General features: G+C 37.2%; 1 protein-coding gene and 1 long non-coding RNA gene across 2 annotated transcripts; one reads left to right on the top strand and one right to left on the bottom strand.

Annotated features, from left to right (window-relative positions):
• Positions 1-4,827: 4,827 nt before the first annotated feature.
• Positions 4,828-8,544, bottom strand: LOC149962007 (uncharacterized). Its single transcript, XM_090173860.1, has 5 exons — positions 8,473-8,544; positions 7,705-7,817; positions 6,801-6,932; positions 6,526-6,729; positions 4,828-4,913 (listed from the first exon to the last, which is right to left on the bottom strand). Exons 1-5 carry the CDS (start codon positions 8,537-8,539, stop codon positions 4,857-4,859), a joined length of 573 nt encoding a protein of 190 aa, XP_090029986.1. The 5' UTR covers positions 8,540-8,544; the 3' UTR covers positions 4,828-4,856.
• A 9,585-nt stretch (positions 8,545-18,129) lies between these two features.
• On the top strand, positions 18,130-18,705 carry LOC149962006 (uncharacterized). The gene is made up of 3 exons (XR_016480685.1): positions 18,130-18,219; positions 18,299-18,428; positions 18,490-18,705. It is a non-coding gene; the product is annotated as an uncharacterized LOC149962006 (long non-coding RNA).
• Positions 18,706-21,172: the final 2,467 nt, after the last annotated feature.

Below are 21,172 nucleotides of genomic sequence, written 5' to 3'. Positions count from 1 at the left end.
TCGAGGCTCTCGACCGGTATCAGGTGGCTACGGGGTAGAGCGAAGTGGATATCCTTTTGCAGGTACTACCGTCGTGCATGCGGGGACCCGCTGCACTTTGGTGGTCGTTCCAAGGAGTGTTTCCCTCCTTGAACGATTTTCGTCAGGCATTTCGCCACGAATATTTAGCCACCGATTACGGCAGGCGTATCCAAATTGAGTTGGATACCCTAACTCAAGGTGCGGATGAACCCCTGACGCAGTATATTCACTGTATAGCTGAATACTACCGTCGTATGGGGGGAAACGCCACCGAGGCTGATAGGGTTTCTGGAGTGTTACGGCAATGTCCCCCGACATACCGTCATCACTTAAGGGGAAAGGCATTCGCCACCCTGTAAGAGTTGTCGCAGGAGGCCAAGATTATTCAATCTGACCTTCTCGCGCAAGCCATTTATTGCCCCCCGCCCACCGCTTTAGAATCCCTAGAGCCAACTCTGGCTTACGGGGGAACTTTAGGACAGGTTGGGCGAGCGCCTCCTGTTACTGGTGGCGCGGTGAGTTAAGCAGCCACCGGAGTGCCGGGTAATTCTAGCCAGGTATCTCTGGGTGTTATGGGAGTAGGCCTAGCTGCTCTGGATCCTTATTGGCATTATAGGATTCAGAGGCCGTCTGCTAATTGGTCGAGCGCGGCAGTCGCCCCTCAACCAAAGCAGCAAAATTTCCAGCAGAATCCTGTAGAAAGTTTTAGGCCGGTGCGCCAGAATTTAGTTTGTTATGGTTGTTGAAAACCCGGACATATCAAACGCCAAGGTCTCAATCAGGGAAACAGGCGAAGGAGGCCTTCCAATTAAATGGATGTACATCCAGGAAAGGGAGTGAGCCTCGGCAAAATTCTGACGTTTGGAAAGCCGGTAACGAGGGAGAGCTTCCGAATACTCAGAATTGCACTACCTTGGTCAACCGGTGCGCTGACGGAACATTTGGCGGGGAAAATCCCCCATTGTTACGGTTCCAAACTTTGGAACATTTGTTTCTAGGCTTGATAGACTCTGGTTCCTCCGTCTCTCTCTTCGGTGATAATTTTATCCCCATTTTTAAGAAAAAAGGGAGGAAAATGAGCGAAAATCGCACTATAGTTAGATTTGGCCGTGGCACGTGTCGTGTCGCGGGCAGCATCAGGCTTTCCATAAAGTGAGCCGGTGGAATTCGCCGCCAGCGCTTTCTTATAGTTCAAGGTCTACCCCCCCCCCCCCCCTGTTTTCTTGGGTAGAGATTTTACTGGGGCGGAAAAAAAAGACCTAAGAATGAGCGAGGGAGGGTGGTCAATTGGCCCCCTACCCCAGCGCGTCGTTCTCTTCGATTCCGAACAGGAAGGCGAAAGGGTAAATTATTGTCAGGTAGACAATGAGAGTCCTGGCGCCGTGGTAACCCCCGCAGCGTTGTAGACGTTGGTTTCAAAGTCTAAGTGCACGGATGGGGAGAGGGAACGTTTGTTAAAAACCATCTCGGATTTCCGAGAAGTGTATACGAAACGACCCGGTGAAACTTCTATCATTGAACACTCGATAGAAACGGGCGATGCCAAGCCTATTTTCGATCACCCCATCCAGCTAGTAAAAGAAAGCGAGATGAGATTGACAAGGCGTTTGATGAGTTGTTGGATATAGATTTGATAGAACCCAGTGTCTCGCCTTGGGCTGCGCCTATTGTACTAGCGAGCAGGCCGGATGGTACCAAACGGCTTTGCATTAACTTTAAGGGAATAAACGGGGTAACGGAGTCTGACTGTTACCCCATGGCTTCGATCCCAAATATTTTGGCGTATAACGCGAAGTATTTCACCACGTTTGACCTTTCGAAAGGCTTTTATCAAGTCAACGTAAGGGAGTGTGACAGACCGAAGACCGCCTTCTTCTGTCATCCGGAGCTTTTTCAATTCAATACCAATTAAGTAGGCAGGTTAAAAACACGGCGGGGTTGGCGCTCCCGGTTTTAAATGGGAGTTTTCTCATTAAATGCAATGCGAATTTAAAGGGCTTAGGCGCTGTGTTAGAGCAGGAAAACAGGAAAAGGATGACCCCTATAGCCTTTGTAAGCCGGGGACTCGTATCGGCGGAGCGCAACTACTCGACGACGGAATTGGAATGTCTTACTGTGGTATACGCCCTCAAGAAATTCAGAATGTACGTCGAGGGTACTGACTTTGTGATCGAAACATATCACCAAGCGTTGAAGTGGTTACGACACCTTAAGGAGCCGGTGGGGCTTGGAGCTAAAACCTTATAATTTCGAGGTGCGATACCGCCCAGGGAAATTGAACGTTGTAGTGGATGCTTTATCCAGGGCCCCTCTCGATTCCGAGAAAGGTCAGGGAGAAGCAGTGGTGACGTTGGCGTTTTCAGAGGAAAACCCTTCTGACTCTGCAGAGGGAGAAAACTCTTGCAAGGAGTGAGGACTGCCTTTCGACAGGAAAGCCATCATAAGTTCGCAAGTTACTGATCTAGGGTTAGCGAGGATTATCGCTGAGTAAGAGCGGGTTAGAAGCTCTGGAAGTCCGAATACGGCATTGAAAGCCGGGACAGTACTAGATCAATTTATAATGGACAAAGATGGCCTACTGTTTAGGTACTTCGCTCCTTGGGACGAGGAGGATGAAGACGGGCTTGAAAATGCTTGGAAAGTGGTGGTACCTAAGAGACTTAGAGTACCATTCATTAAGTATTTTGATGACGATGGGCTTGCCGGTCACCAAGGGGTTTAAAACGCGTTTAAGCGTTTGAATATCAGAGTCACGTGGTCGGGGATGAAGCGGGACGTTATCAAGTATGTGAGGGGTTGCACCAGAAAAGTAAGCCATCCCAGCAGTTAACCACTGGGCTACTTTCTAGCGTCCCCAGTGAAAGGCCTTTTGAATTAGTAACCGCTTATTTAATGGGTCCCTACACTCGGGGTGCTCAGGGAAATCAGTACCTACTCGTCATAGTAGATCATTTTACAGTGTGGGCAGAACTCTACCCGCTTAGGAAAATGACTACTGAGAAAATATGGGATACAATGTTTGAAGTTTTCTGTCGATATGGATTCCAACGACATGAAGTTATGTATTTGTACCCCGCCGTTCCGCTAGGCACTACGGCGGCCCACAACACTCAACCAGGTCCGGACAAAAATGCGCTTTGCGAAACAAACGTTCGGCCAGTGAGACAGCTATAAAAACCGGCTCACATATGGCAAACAAACGCCCTCATCACGGCCCAACAAAAGGCGACACCATGGGCCTGCCCGAGAACCCATCCTCGCACAGCTGAGGGCTAGAGAGACTTTCTCATTCACTGCAATTACCATCCCCGATAAGGTTATCAAATGACAGGTATGGAGCGAACCATCGCGCGAACCCAAAGTCCGAGCCCAGCAACCACGAACACACCCGTCCCCCCTCCGGCTGGCGGCGAAGGGGGCGATGCGAACTGGCGCGCAAGCCCAGAAATCAGGCCCGGCAGCCGCGAACGACACCAGTGACCCCATTAAGGACAATCCGGATAGGGACAGTGATACCTGTGCAAATCAGCCGCAGGTTATTAGCCATACGTTGGCCGGTTCTCGCCACGAGGAGGCTTTGCAATCAGGGTTTTCAAGAGAGCCGGACACATATCTTCAGACAAAGTCTCAAAGAAAGTGATCTTGACTGATCCTTCGGGCACCTTTCCCTCACACTTTCAAAGACTGGTAATATCTTGCTGAGAAAACTCGTCCGTTAATACATAATACATTAAATAGTCATTGACGAAACCTACTATTTATGAAAATAAGTGTAGATGGTATAGTGCAGTGTGTCAGAATTTATAGCCCGGTGTGCCTAGTAACAGAGACCATACCACCGGAGGCCTATCTTCATAGTGCCCTACGCCAGCGTCCACCTAGTCCAGACAGGTGACAAATCTAGCATGGGTAGCAGTACTCTACTACTTATGGTCGCACCTTTGAGGGAAGCCACTCAACCGAGCAGAAGGAGCAGCAATGGATGGACCAATCCCCAATTTGATCACAGCAGTGGGATTAAGAGTGGATGCTGTAGCAACTCCAGCCGAAACCCTACCTACGTAGGTAAAGAGTGAAACCCTTTGGAGAGAGCTCCTAAAGGGGAACCACGAGCACACAGCAGTCCAAGTAACCCGGCACAGCTGGCACCGGAAATCCCAGTGTGACTCCAAAAGGCCGGGATACATGACCGCCGTGCCCTCATACGGAGGCCCACCACCCCAAAGCAGGCTACCTAATCCGCCAAGGCGACCAGTTTGCACGGACCCTCTCCGTTAGCCTGAGCCGAAGCTTAGTATCCAGCCCAAACCTGACCGACGTCGGAGGTGGAGATTTGATCAGAGCTAACATCGCCCAGTGCGCCACCGCCCTTATGGGTTACAAGAGCCGGACCCCGACTCTCTGGTAAAGCAACCAGTTATTGCACACTCTAACCCATTGATGGCCGGTATAGAAAGTGCAGTAATTATGCTTATTACGTTACTTATGGTATTTAAATAATTATTATCAGAGACCAAGCCATTCCTATTAGGTTTTTCTAAAGTAGCCAATTTTGGTCGAGGTGGCGAAATCTATATATTAAGGGAGTTTTTATAAGCTTATGATCTTGCTGTACATGTACATCAAGGCACTGCTTAACTTTATAAAGCCTTTAAGGGCATATTCGCAATGAATTTCACTTTGTGTTAAGAGGAGGCGGTTAGGGTTCTTTTTGGCTCACGTAATTTGAAAACGGTACTTTGCCAATGGGTCTGCTGAATATCAAGAGTAAATAATTGAATGCTTTTATTAGATTTTATTCAGAGAGTGTACATTTTACTTCGTAAGATGGTACGTTAGCGTCCTCTCGTGTTCAGACACCTTCCATTTTTGCACTTGTATCCATTGACGTTCTAAAAATAACCAAAACATTAAACTACTAAAACAATGTGAAAAATAGACTAGATTTGGGAACTATAACTTTCAAACAGGTTTTCACCCGATCAGCTTCTTTATACGCAAGCACTTCAAAGTGGTTCGCTCTAGGTAGATACTTTCCGCTTGTTCTTTGACGGTAAATTCCCGCTTTTTTGGGTTTAGATATGGACTTTACACTGTGAACTATTCGTCAAGGTCCTCCTCAAAAGTGGGAGTAAACTGATAGAACCGTCTGATAAACCAGAATTTATCGGGTAAAATGGCCCAGACAGCCATTTTGGGAAAATGTTATGACCCCAACTCGAACTATTCGCCACCACAGAATGAGAGTAAAATGACGTTAAAGGTAAACTATTCTTACCCTACTCCGAAATCCCAGAATAAGCGAAAAGGATCCACCTAATATCTCATCACTGGAAGGTGGCTGACTGTATAGCACCTTAGCTATGCAAAAAAAACCACTTCAAAAGAGAAGACACTGTGAAATAAAGTGGTTAGCACTTCCGCCTCGTAGCGGGTGGAGCCGGGTTCGAACCCAACTTGTGCACTTGGTGAAAACTCGGAACAGCTAATTCTGTGTTGAGTTTGCAAGTTATCTCCCCGCTAATTGTACGAGTTATTCTTAAAGGGAAACGTAAGTTTTAGGACAAAGAAAATTTCGTTTGCTGGAGTGTGGGATATTTTCCGATATGAACTAGCCACTCCTTTTCCACAGAGAAGGGGAACGATGGGAACTAATTTTTTTTTACGTTCGTACGGAATTTCAAGCTATATAATCTACTACAAAAAGTATAAGTCCTATGTAAATTTATCATCCTAGAAATATTTTTAGCGCAACCTCAGTTCAATTGTTCATTGTTTTTGTAGCAGATTTATATTCCAAATGAATGTAAATAGAAACGAAAAACAATTTTTGTGGGTCTCTTTGTTTTTACAAAAATTGTGTGCACAAGCAAATGATGAGGTCTTTTGCCACATTATATATCAAGACTAAATAAAGGTGCGTGCACAAATTGAATTGCTGTAAATATATCTGATTTACGTTGGGTTACGCTTCGCTATCTCCTTATACTTCAGAGGCAGAAGCGAAGGAACGTTTTTGAGTTTGGGCGGTACATAGCGAGCGAAGCGAGTCTTACATGTCAAGCGAGCCCGGCTCTCCACAATATACAATATTATAAAAGTGGACAAATATTTGGAAATTTTACTTCAATTGGACTAAAAAATTGAAAGTAGAATTTGAAATCGCTCTTACTTTGTTGTTAAAAGTTTTAAACTACAAATTTTTCTTTCTCATAATGGTTGTATATACAATTTCAAAATATTTTGGGGGTGGACAAACACTGGTGTTGTCCCCTAGTAGAAAATTTGGGGTCCTGGTTGCTACGCCGCTGGTGGGAGGTGGTTAACGCACCCAGACGGGTAATCAATGGGGTAAACATTCTGGAACATGATTTTACGCTTCTAACATTTTTATGCCACTCTGTGCCAATTTCGATACGTTTTTAATAATGGTTTAGTGATACCAACCTTGCGACTAAAGAAGCTAGAACGAAAAGGGACTAAAGAGTACTATGAGAGAAGTACCGTGTAGCATGGCGTCTCATCAGCGTATGTCAGCGTAGCACATGCTTTATTAGATAATGTGCCATTGATGTAGCACTTAACGTTGCAGTTCGCGTACTTCGGTGATACTCCTTGAGCTATAAGGACCAGTTTGTCGCTGTAAAGTTCTTGGCAGGCTTTTGTGGCTGCGTCATCCTTCGGAATGCAAACTCTGTTCCAACAGCCCTGCTCCAACACGAAATAATCATCATCAAGTTAACATCAAAGTGTGTATGATAGCAGAGTTTTCAACGTACCTGTCCGTCTTCATTATTATCAATTTTGCACGGGTCGAAGTTGTCCCTTGGGTATTGTCTATTCGAATATACTGCTTTATTGGTTTTCAAATCTGTCACATGGCACGTTATTTCACAGGTGTTTGGATACCCCTTAATTAGATTTAAAAATGATTATTTTTCCTGCTTCTGGAAAACACGAATTTTACAATTGAGTATAACACTAGCAGGAAGGTCAATCTTTAGTTAATAGTCGTTGTTGCCGCGAGAAGCTAGACTATCCTGACGCAGCGTATATCTACAAATAACTTCACTATACACCTCGTAGCAGGATGATAATTTTTAATTTTCTAAGACGTTCCTCCGTGTGAGTGGTGAAAACAGCTCCCCAACGTGTTGCCCAAATAAACGTTTTTCTCATACAGGTTTTAAATTATGGGCGATTTTTCAGACCGGGAATTATTTAAATTAAGCACTCTAGTACACAAAACTAAACGATTATATAAATTTTAAATGCCTTGATTAATGAATATTAGAATATTTTTTTTGATAATAAGTATTTAGTTTATACGAATTAAAATAGTTATAACAATTACGTTGATGAGTACCTTTTCATATTCGTAGTTGTTTGTTCAATTAAACAGGTGTTTATTATAATTTACGATTTAAATTTTAACGCTAAACCTCAGTCAGAAGACAGTTAATGTTTTAAATTTGAGGAACTTCGACTTGAATAGCAGTGCCGTATTCTCCGTTGTAAGTTGACGTCAATTATTTAGTTCCTGATTCTAAACTTCCAAAATCTTTACAAATTGGACCAAATATACTAGGTTTGGAGATGCCGCTAAAAACACCACTTTATATTCGCTTTTATGAAAACTTGATATACTCATAGGTAAATAATTGTTGATTTAAAACATGTTACCTCTTGGCCTTCAATCTTGTATCTGTCGTTTTTGTAAGTCGGAAATCTCTTTTGACACTGGGCCGATATTTGGTCATCGGGTTTGAATTTCCCCAAAACAGGTTTCTTTCCATCTGCGCATAAAATTGTATTCTTAAGTAATAGCCGAAGTATATAACGCATCTTTTAGGTTGAAGTATTCGTTTATCTATAGTGCGAATGTTTTTCGCTTGAAACTGGTACGCGCGTAGGTTCCCGCTGATTTTTCAAAATACGTTTCGCAAGAAAAATAGTGAGGGGAGAAATACATCATATACACTTTTAATTACGGAAAATTCAGTCTTTAAATAAAAACTTATGCCTAGAAAGTATAGAGAGCTGTTGGCTCGCGTGGCATGAAGGGCTTGCCATCACCCTCCTACGCATTGTAACCCGGCTACCTGTTTAAAGGCATTATAAGTCGCTAGATGACTTGGGCCTAAGGTGGTGCCTTCGGTATTAGCCTAGCTGATTATAATAGTTTTAATAGTTTTATTATACCTTTTTACATCGCTGGGTAAAGTAATAAACACAATTACGTTATGCGCATCCGCGGTTTGGGTGGAAATCACGACTATTGGAATCTGCGTCAACCCTATGTAGCTAAATGTTTCATTTATAAATCCTATGTAAATTCTTCTCTCGTAAGAGACAATGTTATAAACGTCGGGTAAAAGTCAATTATTTTACATTTAATCTGATTAGTATTTCAATATTTAAGTTTTAATATCGAATATAATTGTTATTTACCTTGTCCCCAGCATAGGGCAGCCAAACAAATTGGTACCGTTAAGAATACAGCGACTTTGAAAATCATCTTGGTGGAGCTATTGGATTGTGGATATTTTTGATCACACGGAAGGTCTATTTATTGCTCTCAATTTTGTTCATGTGGACGAAGTTTTTTTAAATGTTCCTATCATTTTAAAATATTTTAAGGATATATTAATTTGTTCATTCATATTGATAAAGGCCATTCATTTTAACCGTTGTCGTTTGAAGTTGTCATTCGTATTAAATACAAAGTATACGATACCAATAGCAATGCATAACTAAGTTCTCTAGGTTTTATTAATGATAAACGATAGCGTTGATTGACAAATAACTGATTCGAATATCAAATTTATTTTTAAATTGAAACTCTTAATAGCGACACCGTAGCCGCCGGTACTCTGAACTATACGTGGGAATGATGTCGGTACAAGACGAATAACGCAACTTTTCACATGATTCCTCGTCTTTGCAACACATTTTTCGTCCACATGAGTCGCAAACCAAGTTACTAAGTCTTAATGGAGACATAAAATTAACAACGTGATGGTCACACGATCTTTTTTGTTGGCTAAGTTTTAAAGAATGGATGGTTTGTATATGTAAATCAAGTAATTTTCGTACACATCATTTCGATAACATAGAATAAAATTATAATATCATAAGTAACATAATACCAATAAGTAAATCAATAAGCAAAGATTTTCGCCGATCTGATTTTCAGAGATATTGGCCAATCAAGTTTTAGTTTTCAACACCGAGAAACCTATGGTCTTAATATGCAAGAAGCGAAATAAACTACTACCGAAAACTATAACACGCTACTAAGGAGGAGACTACCCGAGGTGATAATCACCGATTTTGTTGAAACTAGGTGGGTATGTAGATCTTATCGTAACATGAAATTTCACCAAGGGAAAAATTGCAATTGGCATTAGTTTTGCCATGGCAACCGAAAATGTTTTTGACAACACAGTATGTATATTTTATCATTGAAAATAACATGGGAATCTGAGCACTTCCCCCCTGTGAAAAATTTTAAAAAAATTTCAAATTTCAAAACCAAAAAAAAAAATAGATCAAAATTGACAAATGAAATGAATTTTATGATATTTTGATTAATTTTGGTCAATTTGATCAAAATATGTAAAAATTGTTCAATTGTTATTTTCAATGGGACAATATACATACTGTGTTGTCAAAAACAATTTCGGTTGCCATGGCAAAACTAATGCCCATTGCATTTTTTCCCTTGGTGAAATTTCATGTTACCATAAGGTCTACATACCCACCTAGTTTCAACAAAATCGGTGATTATCACCTCGGGTAGTCTCCTTGTAAGTTCGAATACAAGTCCAAGTCGGAGCTGGGCAAGAATGTCCGTGTTGAAAAAAGGATAAGTTAGGAAATAAGCATAAAAACCATAGAAAGTGTCATACTTATTGTAATTGTGCAATTTATGATAATATTCATATAAAATATCTTAAACTTTGTGAATTGACAGATTTTGTACCAAAAACGATAATTTTTTTAAGAATGAAGAGTTATTTACGCCGTTAGAGCGTAAGATCTCAGCAAAGTTTTGGTGGAGCGTGTGACGAAAACTAAGCTCACAAACAAAGTTGGGCAAAAGTATAAGCTCGTGTGAATAGTTCTTAAATAGCCGTATTAAAGATTTAATTGATAATTTTCAAAAATTTCTTTTAACGTTTAATCCTTCGAAGTTAAATGTCTCTAAACTTGATAACAATTCCATATTTATATCGAGCTTACGTCATACTTCCTATAATACTTACCAAGTATAAATTATTTCTATTTATGGCGAATGCAATTTTAAAGTTGCATAAATAGAGAAATAATTGACGGATTTTGAAATGACGTTTTAGCGCGCGACACTACAGGTACATGTCTTGGACACACAACCTTCTTTGCGTGCTTTTTTGACCATAACGTGTAGAGGAATTTTCAAGCCGTCAATTTTGGAAAGTTTATATTTTCCTAGGAGCAACAAACACAACACCCCACACAAGGAGAACGCAACCCGTCAAAAGTCGTGGATTTTCTTGTGTACGTTTTTCATTGGTTAGACGCTCTAGCGCCTGCTGCCGTCGGAAGGGGGAAGTTCGGAAATTGTCTCCTCCCCCGCCCGTAAAACGTTCAGCGTAAATGCTCGTGACGCTCGTCCAATGAAATTCGTAAACAACCGTTCGTTAGCGTGTTTAAAGGCTAGCTGCGTTCTCCTTTTGTTTGTTGCTCCTAGATATTTTCTAGCAATATGCTTGTTAAAAGCTTGAACAATGAACACGGTTGAAGAGGTATAAAAAACCAACAACGTTTGGGGAAACTAAAATATATTTATTTATTAAGTTAAACCGATACGCGATACTTCGGCCGATAGTCCTTTTTTGTAGTTTTATATTTGTGTGTCGCGTAGTCATTTTCGCGATTTTCTGTAGCGTGTTTTTATTTTCCCGCGTCGCGAGTTTTAATTTTTAAATCATTCCGTTAATTAGTCTTAACTTTTAACTTCGCCCTGAAGGCCTATCGGTCGAAGTAAGTACCGCGTATCGGTTTAATTTCACAAATAAATATATTTTGGTTTCCCCAAACGTTGTTGGTCTTTTTTACCTCTTCAACCGTGTTCATTGTTACCCTTAGACCAACGGTGGTTCTCGTTTTCTTGTAAAAGCTTTAACAATCTAGACCGTTTAAATGCGCTTCAAGGCTGGATTTCGTGATGGTGAACCTCGACATCAAATATTCCCGTAGGCCTAAAACGTTTATTTGGCAGAGTAGAGGCATTTTGTCATTAGTGAAAACCAGCCCTTAGGCCTAGCGTGACGCCGTCCCGGCATTTTGGAACTAGGGCAAACCAGCCTTTATGATTGATTTTCCTGGAACATATATTAACGTCGTCGGAACAGAAGGCCAATTGGAAAAATTGGGTTTCGGTATATTTAGTTGTATTTTTATGGTTTTCGGTTTTCAATCACCGTGAAACTCAAACCACGCTTAACCAGTTATAAAGATATTTTCTTCTGCAACGCTGTTGTTAAAACTCCAAAATCATTTTGCATAACTTTTTTCCTGTAGCGCTAATTGCAAAGAAACGAAGGGAAACTATGGTGTTGCCTCATTGACGTGCTTGTTTAATTATATGCTCTCGATATTGTCAAATTTCAAATGCAGATGGCCAGATTTGACCCTTGCGTAGAAAAGATATCTTGGTAGAAATTTTGATTAATCTGCCGATTGTACGTTCTCGAAAAAGATAAATATTAAAAGAAACGCGTGACATTGATCAATACTAATCAACGCAATTATCATTTTGAAATTATTAATTCAATGAAATTCATCCCTTCGCGATTTTCTTCAGGGGTATATCCTTTTTATTACTTCTCCGAGGGGACTATTCGCCCTAGGAGGGGTTTTACAATCACCGTGTCTGTCTGTGGGTCTCGGCTGCGAACGCCTACGCATTTTTGGGTCAAAGTGTAATCACCGCATTTTTTGGGATATCGTACAACGCTTTTATTTGAGAATATAACTCTGCGGTTACGTGGTTTTGGAAATACGTCAGCGCTTTTTTTCGATAGTCATTCGTGTGTATTGTTTTGTGTAGTTCCTCGTATCACGTTCGTGTATAATTGTTGTTTTTGTGTTTTATATGTACTGGGTAACTATTCTCCAACTTCTTCTGGTTATTGACTTTTGAGAGTGACCGATTGCTAAAGGTTACGGTAAATGTCTCAACGTCCAAATGACAGGGTTTCCACCAAATGTTCGCGGTATACGTCTAGTTGTCAATTTACGATAGAATCGGAATAATTAGAAATATGAAACTTGTTAGGGAAATTAAAGAAAATAAAAAGAAATTTTTGCGATGGTTTAGAATTAAGGTTTCTATTTATCAGAAAGATGGAAGCTAACTTTCAACTAAGCCACATCTCTCTCCTGCTAAGATTTTATCAGATTTTAGTGGAAAAACCTGGGAATCAATGAAATTTTTTTCGTATGCTGTATTAACTTTGTTGCCTAGAGTTTAATTTTAAGAAATCGAATTAAGATATAAAAATAAAGAAAATTTATGTATTTTATTTATTTTCTAAATATTTCACATTTCACGTTAAAATATTGGTTAGTTAGTGTTTGAATTTACGAGAAACTCTATTCTTCCATAGAAATAAGTGGTTTTACGATTTATAAAAAATAGTATTAGGACAAATAATAACATATATATTTGAATTATATTAAATCGACTTAAGTTTTCTTTGGCAGTGTCATGAATTTTTAGGTACATTGAATTATATTTATTTATTATACCAGCTTTCAAACAGCCAAGAGCCCCTCCTTGTCATGATTTCGCATAGAAAATAGCATGGCCGACCGGTTTTTAAATAAAAATAAGAATTTTCTTCAATTTTGTCCCTCAAAAGGAATTTATCATTGACTCAAAGTTATTATTATATGGTCGAAGCGGCCGAGATCGTCAACGTAGCCAAGGCAGTGAAGGTGCACAGGTCACAAAGGTCCAACCCTCTCTAGCCTATAGATAAATTAGGCACTCCTACGCATTGTAATTTGGACACTCGAATCAATAGCTTTAAAAGTCACAAATTGGCTTGGACCTATGCCTGTGCTTTGGGTATTTTCCTAGCTGATAATAATTAATTTTCCAATTTAATATAAATCTTAAAATTGCCTTCTTACTATAATTACCTGACCATTTCAATTATGATAACGATTTGTTTGAAAATAAACGAATAATTAAAAAGAAAGTAATATTACCTGCTTGGCAATAAGCCACTACCCAGAGCACAGCGATCACAAGCGCCCCAATTTTGAAACTCATGATATCTGCGAATTTGGTGAGAAGGCGATTTCGAAGCTAATCTCTCACTGGGAAGCTTAACTTCTAAACTTACCAGGACCAAGATGTCTTATATACTGTTCGTGAGTTTAAAATTTATGGGACGTCCTTCTTATAGCGGATATATTTATTGTTCATGTATTTTATACCTGTTCTCTTTCAATTAACAAGCCTTATGGTGAACTTTTTATTCACTCTATTCGTCAAAATTTTTGACAGTTGAATAATCGGACGTAAATCGCGTTTGTCTTTTACTAAAATGAAAAGTTCACTTCATTGTAAGACGTTCTTGTTGTGTTAGAAATTGCATCTCGCTTTTGTGGCGAAATTGTCAAGCGGCCGTTGTTTATTAAAGCATTTTCAATTTTATTCAAGGTACGCCATTGCTAAGTTTAATATTTCTAAAGTTAGTTTTTCTGTTGAAATAGCTCGTGTTGACGACTAAGTATTTTACGACGCATTCGAAGATTTGAATTAAGTTTTGGATACATTTGAATTTCACACCTGTCCTGAACTCCAGGTTCATATTCACGGAAGCCATTCACCGATGATCTTTTGATTTATTATTTTAGTTTTTTTATTTGCTCTTTGTGCATTTGGAGATTGAACAACATTGCGTTTGGTAGAACGACGAATACATAGCAACACGTCATAACCAGATAACTTTCCAATAACCAGTTTACTTTCAACTATAACGAGCCCTTTGTGCTAAAATATTGAAACAATTAAAAATTTAATATTTAATTGAAAACGATTTTAAATAATCAATAACATAATTTTATTTGAGTGAAAATAAAATGTTGACAAATGTTAATATCTAACACACATTTTTAAAAGGAACAAGCTTCATTTTGTTAAAGTCGTAAGTGTTATAAGTGGTTTTTAGATGCCAATTTTTAAATTTAAAAACCTCGATTTTGTTAGGAATTTAATATGGGCATGTTAATTTTTATTGATAGTTTGTTTCACCAATGGCTGAATGAAAACCGACAAGTCTTTAATAGTCGTCGTTAATTTATTGAAATTGTCAGGTAATGAAGGTCAAAAAGTCAACTAAATAATACCTTTTAACAGATAAACTGAGGCTTGCTTAATAGACATTAAAAATATTTTAGAAGTAAAAATAATGTTTTATTGGTCATTGCTTGAATAAAAACTATTTTCAACCTCAGTGCTCATATAGATAGATAGATAGATAAATTGGATTTATTTCGTGCTAAAAAACATACATAAGTACTTTTTAGATTTTAACACGTTTAAAATTACGTCATACTAATTAAAATTAATACAGATATAAAAAATATTTTCAAATAAATATAACACAAAAAATACAGTAAAATCAATATAGGCCTATATCATTCAATTTGTTCGGTCTCAAAGCGTCGTTTACAGAGTAAATACATTTAGTTTTATTATATTCAAAGAAGTCAACATTGTCCGTTAATTTATTGCTTTGTTTTTGTATTCTGCTAAGTGGGTTAATATGTTTAGTAAGGATATAAAATTGATCATTGTTTCTTACATTTTTTAGTGGAACTTTAATATTAATATTTTCTAACAACTGAGAACACTCTATTTTGTTGGTTAATAGACTGTTTAAGAATAAAGCGTCCGACCTTAACATTCTATTGCGGATTGCCATTAAGTTAATACAGTTTAATATGTTAATATAATCATACGGAGCTGATTTTAGAAAGTAGTAATGGTACAGGTGCGTAAATTTCCGTTGAATTCGTTCAATTGTTTTTAACATATAGTTACTACGCCCTGTCCATACTTGGGAACAATATTATATTTTACTGCGAACAAGGCTGACGTATAATTTTACAAATAATTCCTTACATTTTAGAGTTCTAGAAATTTGGCAGATAGCGTGTAGGATTCTCAGACAGTCGCCCTTTAATTTCAAGATATGATATGTGTAAAAAAGCTTATGATCAAATATAATTCCCAAGTCCGTGATTTCAGAACAACGGGAGGTGCTTTTAGAATTAACTTTGTAATTGAAATCAATAGGTGTCCTCTTTCTAGAATATGATATAACTTTGGTTTTATCGGGGTTTAAAGGTAATCCGTTTTGAGTACTCCAGTCGTCTAAGTTATTAACATCATTTTGAAGAGAAATACAGTCGTTAGGGGTTACAATTTGGTTGTACAATTTATTGTCGTCAGCGTCGGTTTTAATTTTAGAGTTATTTTTTATCGAAAAGCGGAGGTCATTTACAAATATATTAAACAACAGTGGTCCCAGCGCGGAGCCTTGCGGGACACCTTTGTCCGTGTTATAGCTTACTTTAGTTACAATTCCATTTATTTTTAGTATATTTGTTCTATTGTCTAGATAGCTGCCTAACCAATTTAATAGTTTTCCACCCATGCCATAGCGCTTTAACTTAGTAAGTAATAAGCGATGGTTCATTCTGTCAAAAGCCTTGGAATAGTATAGGTATATACAGTCAGTCTGTCCTCTATTATGTATAGGAGTTTCTACGTCAGTTGTGAAAGCCAGGAGATTGGTTGCCGTTGAGCGGTCACGGCAAAAGCCGTGCTGTTCTGGCGACAGGTAGACACTAAACCAACTATATATATATTTGTACATAATGGTTTCAAAAATGTTTGCGAGAACAGTGATAAGAGATATTGGTCGGTAATTATCGATCATACCCCTAAGACCCCTCTTAAAGACTGGGAGTTCCAGATAAATCTTCCACTATTCTGGGAACCGACCATTGTTAAGGGAAAGATTAAAGATAAAACATAACAACGGAATAATCTGCACTCCCTTTTATCATGTAAGCTGGAAGATCATCATGGCCAGAGGCTTTTTTTTGGCTTAAGTTTCTTAATAGCTTCTCGGACGTCATCTTGCGTAACAACGAGCTTCGTAAGTGTGGCGATTGCCCCGAATGGAAAATCTTCCTGATTGTAATTTATATCCGAATTGTTAAAGGGCTTAGAGAAATGTTCCTTAAACTTATTGGCTAGCTCTGAGCTGTTGGTGATAAAACCACCATTGACATTATCTATAACTATGTTTTCCTTTCCGCTTTTTAGCCTCTGATTAATATATGACCATATACTAGACGGATTACTTTTAGTATTTTCAATAATGGATATACCGTACGCGTTTCTATCTCTCGATAGTAGGGTTTTTGAGTTTTGACGTAATCATTGTCTTTACCAAGTCTTTTACATTTTCTGTGATAATAGGCTTTTTTAGCTAAGGTTTTCTTTAATTCCTCCGAGAACCACAATGGGAACTTGGGCTTTTTCACTTTGCCTCTTTTTATATTAATTTTAGGGATATTCTTTGATAATAATTGTGAAATGACGTTATGGAGTTTAGACACTGCTTCATCAATATCTGTACATCGTATAATTTCCGAAAAGTCGTTATTTGTAAGATCGTAATAAAGGTTAGTAAAATATTCCCTCTTAAAATCAAACTTTTCGCCGCTTTCTTGAAGTTCGCCGACTACTGGCCAAAGAACATCAATAGTTAAGGGTGGATGTAGCACGTCAATATTGATTAAAGGGGAGGTATCTAATTGTACATTTAGTTGAATATCGTTGGTTAGTACCAGGTCTAATATATTCCCAAAATTATTTTTAAGATCATTGTTAAATTGAGTTAGTCCTAAATGATTAACGAATTCTAATACAGCATTTGCCCTAGGTTTTATACAGTTATGGCAATTATCGCAATTATTTAATATCCAGTCCACTCCAGGAACATTAAAACCTCCTAGTATTAAATAGTCTTTGTTTAAATCGTATAATTTTGGCATTAGCAGATCAAGGTACGTTGCTATTTTTTCTAACTGGCATAGCGGAGAAAAATAATGATTTCCTATGACTAATTTTTTCTTATTATAACCCGATATTTCAATCCATACACATTCACTTGTAAGTTCTAGGTCAGTTCGTCTTAATACACTAATTGTTTTTCTGACGAGGAGCATGGAACCTCCTTTTCTAGTGTTGGCAGGCTCCCCGCCAGCAATAGGCACAAGCAGGCACGTGCCTACGTTGAAAAAGTGTAGGCCTACTTTGGGGGCCTCTAAATTTTTGAAACGGTGCCTATTATAACCCTCAATATTTTTAGTTACTAGTTTGTAAAATAAGATTTGATATTTCCATTTTTAGCCTACTGAGAGTAATATAACAGATTGGAAACGAAGAAAATCGAAAGTTAATTTTATCGAAATGTACTATAATTAGAGTACGGTTGGCAACGCTGTACGTGATTATAGATTTTCCCCTTGAAAAAACTTTTTCTTTTGAATTGACTGATACATGTAAGAGATGGTGACGCCGGGAGGGTGAAATACGTCATGCTAGGCCGCAAAGTGCAGGGACACCTGTCTTTTTGCCTCGGTGTCAGTGAGAAGCTACAATACACACAACAAAGACATTTAGTTTCTTGGAATTTGACGACGTCAGTGAAGAGGACCGGAGGTGGGATTGCCAAAACTGGATTTCTCTCTTTCTCGTCCCAGCAGAGGTAAAGCCCAAGCCTATTCGCTAGCGAAACGGGTATAGGCGGCGCCACAGTCGCTACCCCTGCAGCTTGGTTTGTCTGCGTACTTTGTTGATCAAAACAAACGATTAATATGGTGGATTGTAGGCGCAGAGGTGGCATAAGTTGCCTTTTTGTAGTAATACTGCCTTTAAAAATATTACAATTCGAGTAATTGGTGAGAAAAGAACGTTGGAGTTATCGTTTCACAATTTTCCGAAATGCAAAAATATTTTTAATGTGTGGTTAACTAATATAAAATCAGGGAAGATGCCTAGTTAGTGGGCACAGATTTGCAGCGCCCATTTTAAAGATAAAGACTTTTTAGAAAGAAATGGTGAGACACAAATTTTACTTGTTATTACTGATTTTAAAGTTAATATTATTAAATATATATCATAATGACTGTCATTTAGATGAAGAGAATTCAAGAGACGCATGAAATGCAGTGCCATTCCAAGCAATAATTTACCATGTAGACTTATTACAAATCCAATGTAACTAAATAAAAAGAGAGGACCCTACGTTTTGTGAATCGTTTTAAAGGTGATCTGTTTTATTATATACTGCAAAATAAGGAAATGCTAATGAATTAAATTAATTTTAGGTCAAGCCGTTCGATTGTCATTATCGCTGGAAAATATTACATTGAGGCCCACAAAATTATGCGTTAAAAGGGCATATTTTTCTATTTTGTATTGGACCCCAATTTTCCTATCTTTGCCACCCTGATGGTTCGGTATGAGTTTTCGAGTTGATTAATAACATTTCGAGCTATTGCCGCAGATCCCAATATGATTAAAAATAATACTGTAAATTCAAATGGTTTTTATTTTTAATACTTATTTGCATATCTTAACATTTTATTCACTTCTATTGTAATTTCTAATTAAGTGGTTTCTTCAATGAATTTAATTGCTTTTATCTTTGAATTAATTCTATAATACATTTGTTTTTGCCTTTTTAGTTAACATGGCTTTGAGTAGAAAATTTATAACATAAATAGTTCAGTCCATTTGTTATCTACAAATACTAATTGGCCAAAATTTAAAATAGGAACTAATTTAACATATTATAAATATAGCTTTCCTTGACTAGAAGTGTAAATTTAATTATAACTTTTCTTTAACTAAAATCTAAAATAAAAATTATATATTTGGACAACGTTTTTCTTCAAATATTGTCAGTCTCTCTTAATATCAATTAAAAATAGCCCTTGAGAGAATAGACAAAAAAAAGAAAAGGCCTAGCTGAATTTTTCCATAGTAGCCTCTACAGTCGTTAGCCAGTAGATTCCTTCCTTTCCAACTTAGTTATTTTGTGCCACTGCCTCTTCAATTGATATTATCTTCGCTACAAATGGACTCTCCACAAATATTTCATCCCGACTAAAAGCTAGAAATAAATTTTTGAGACTAACTAAGTGACCAAATAAGAGTACATAAACCTTTTTGAGCCAGCCAAATTTAACCCTCGCAACTCTAACCATTTTATTACCGTACAATACCGAAGGCACAGTTAGTTCTTTTCCTTCATTTTACCCCACTTCTAAAGTCAGAAAGTTGGGATAGCTCTCAGTATCTTTATATATAAAATAGACCAGCAATTTACTGCATGTTTGCAAAAGCCTGAATTTCTAGAATAATAAGTAAAACAGGTTACATTAAATAATTGGGTTTTAATAAAAATATATTTACCCACTATTGCATGAACAATGGACACTTTCAATGCTGTGTTTTCCATCACCAACTTCAAATTTTAACTTTTGTTTTAAGCATCCGCACACCTTATTCTATGGATCCAATATACTTAAAAATTTCAAGCATGGAGCGATTCACTAATATACCAAATAAAATTATTTAAAATACATTATACATTATACAAAATGCTGAAGCTACTAGTCTATGAAATTAGAACAATCTGGGCTTGTTCTAATGTGAAGATAATAATAAATTTCCTACATTAATTTAATAGTTGTTTAAAGCATGACCGTATACTTCATGGTATTCTTGATTTTATTAAAAACAGTGAAAATTTACATGTTTCCGAAGCTTTCGGGTTCGAGACCCCTCGTCAAGCGGTATTTTGAAAACTGAATAATTTTACAGATTGAATTACAAATTGTGGAATTTTCGATACAGAGATTAACATTTCTCATACAAATAAGTTTTTTATGATTTAATTTTTAGGTCTCCCCAATTTTTAATACAAATTTTACCCCTGTCTAAATTTAATTCTCCTATATTTTTAATTGCTACTGCCTCTTTAAAATCTCTTTTAAAATAATGTTGTTCTTTAAAAACAATATCACCGTTATCAAAATCCATATTATGCCCTTTTGTCGCCCATATATGGTTTGCAATTCCGTTATATTTGTCACCCATTTTTATACATTTTTTATGTTCATCCTTTCTTATTTTAAACTTTCTTTTAGTTTGGCCTATGTAAGATTTTTTACATTCGCAAGTTAATTTATATATAATACCGGTTTCGTTATTTTTATCTATTTTAGGTTTATTCTTTATAAGGATTGACTGTATTGTTTCTGATTTTTTACTTTTTAAATTTATATTTATATTTTTTAATTGTCTATTTGTTTTTTCTGTTATTCCTTTTACATATGGGAGGATTAGCATGTTTTCATAATTTTTAGGTATTTTAGGTTGTTTTATTATGTGTGAATTAAAGATATCTTCGATTAGATTTTTTGGGTATGCACATTTTTCTAATTGTTTTGAATATATTTCTTTATCTTTTATGGGGTTATCTGATATTGTTTCAATTTTGTGTTTTAGACTTTTTAGAATGCTTAATTTTATGATATTTGGGTGGGATGACTTGTAATTTAAATAATTTTTAGAGTGTGTAGGTTTTTGATATATCGAAAGTTGGAAATCATTTTTTTCTCTTTTAATTTTTATGTCTAAGAAAGAAAGGGTTTGGTTTATTTCTGATTCATTTGTGAATTGTATGTTTTCATCAACAGAATTTGCTATTTCAGTTAAGCCAGAACCACATTAAACATAGATACTATTTTAAAACTTAGTGAAATATGCCTAAAGAATACATTTTTTAATTTTAATGGACAATTTTACAAACAAAAGGAAGGCTTAGCAATGGGAAACCCACTTTCAGGCTTTATTGCCAATCTATATATGGAAAAGGTCGAAATCCAAATTATAAACCACCCAGATATCATAAATAACAATCAATTTTGGTATAGATTTATGGATGACATATTATGTTTAAAAAAGAAATCTCTATTGATTGAAAAATTAACTGAAATAGCA

The sequence above is a fragment of the Leiobunum rupestre genome, chromosome 1, assembly GCF_980474605.1.
Source record: "Leiobunum rupestre chromosome 1, qqLeiRupe1.1.hap1, whole genome shotgun sequence".
NCBI classification, from domain to species: domain Eukaryota; kingdom Metazoa; phylum Arthropoda; class Arachnida; order Opiliones; family Sclerosomatidae; genus Leiobunum; species Leiobunum rupestre.
Note: the sequence above shows the minus strand (reverse complement) of the source record. Positions and strands in the feature narration are given on the sequence as shown.

Coding starts and splice junctions, on each gene's coding strand:
- LOC149962007 (XM_090173860.1), bottom strand. CDS start 8,539: ATGATTTTCAAAGTCGCTGTATTCTTAACGGTACCAATTTGTTTGGCT. Junction 7,818..8,472: donor TGCCCTATGCTGGGGACAAG/GTAAATAACAAT, acceptor TTTTATGCGCAG/ATGGAAAGAAACCTGTTTTG. Junction 6,730..6,800: donor ATAATAATGAAGACGGACAG/GTACGTTGAAAA, acceptor GTGTTGGAGCAG/GGCTGTTGGAACAGAGTTTG.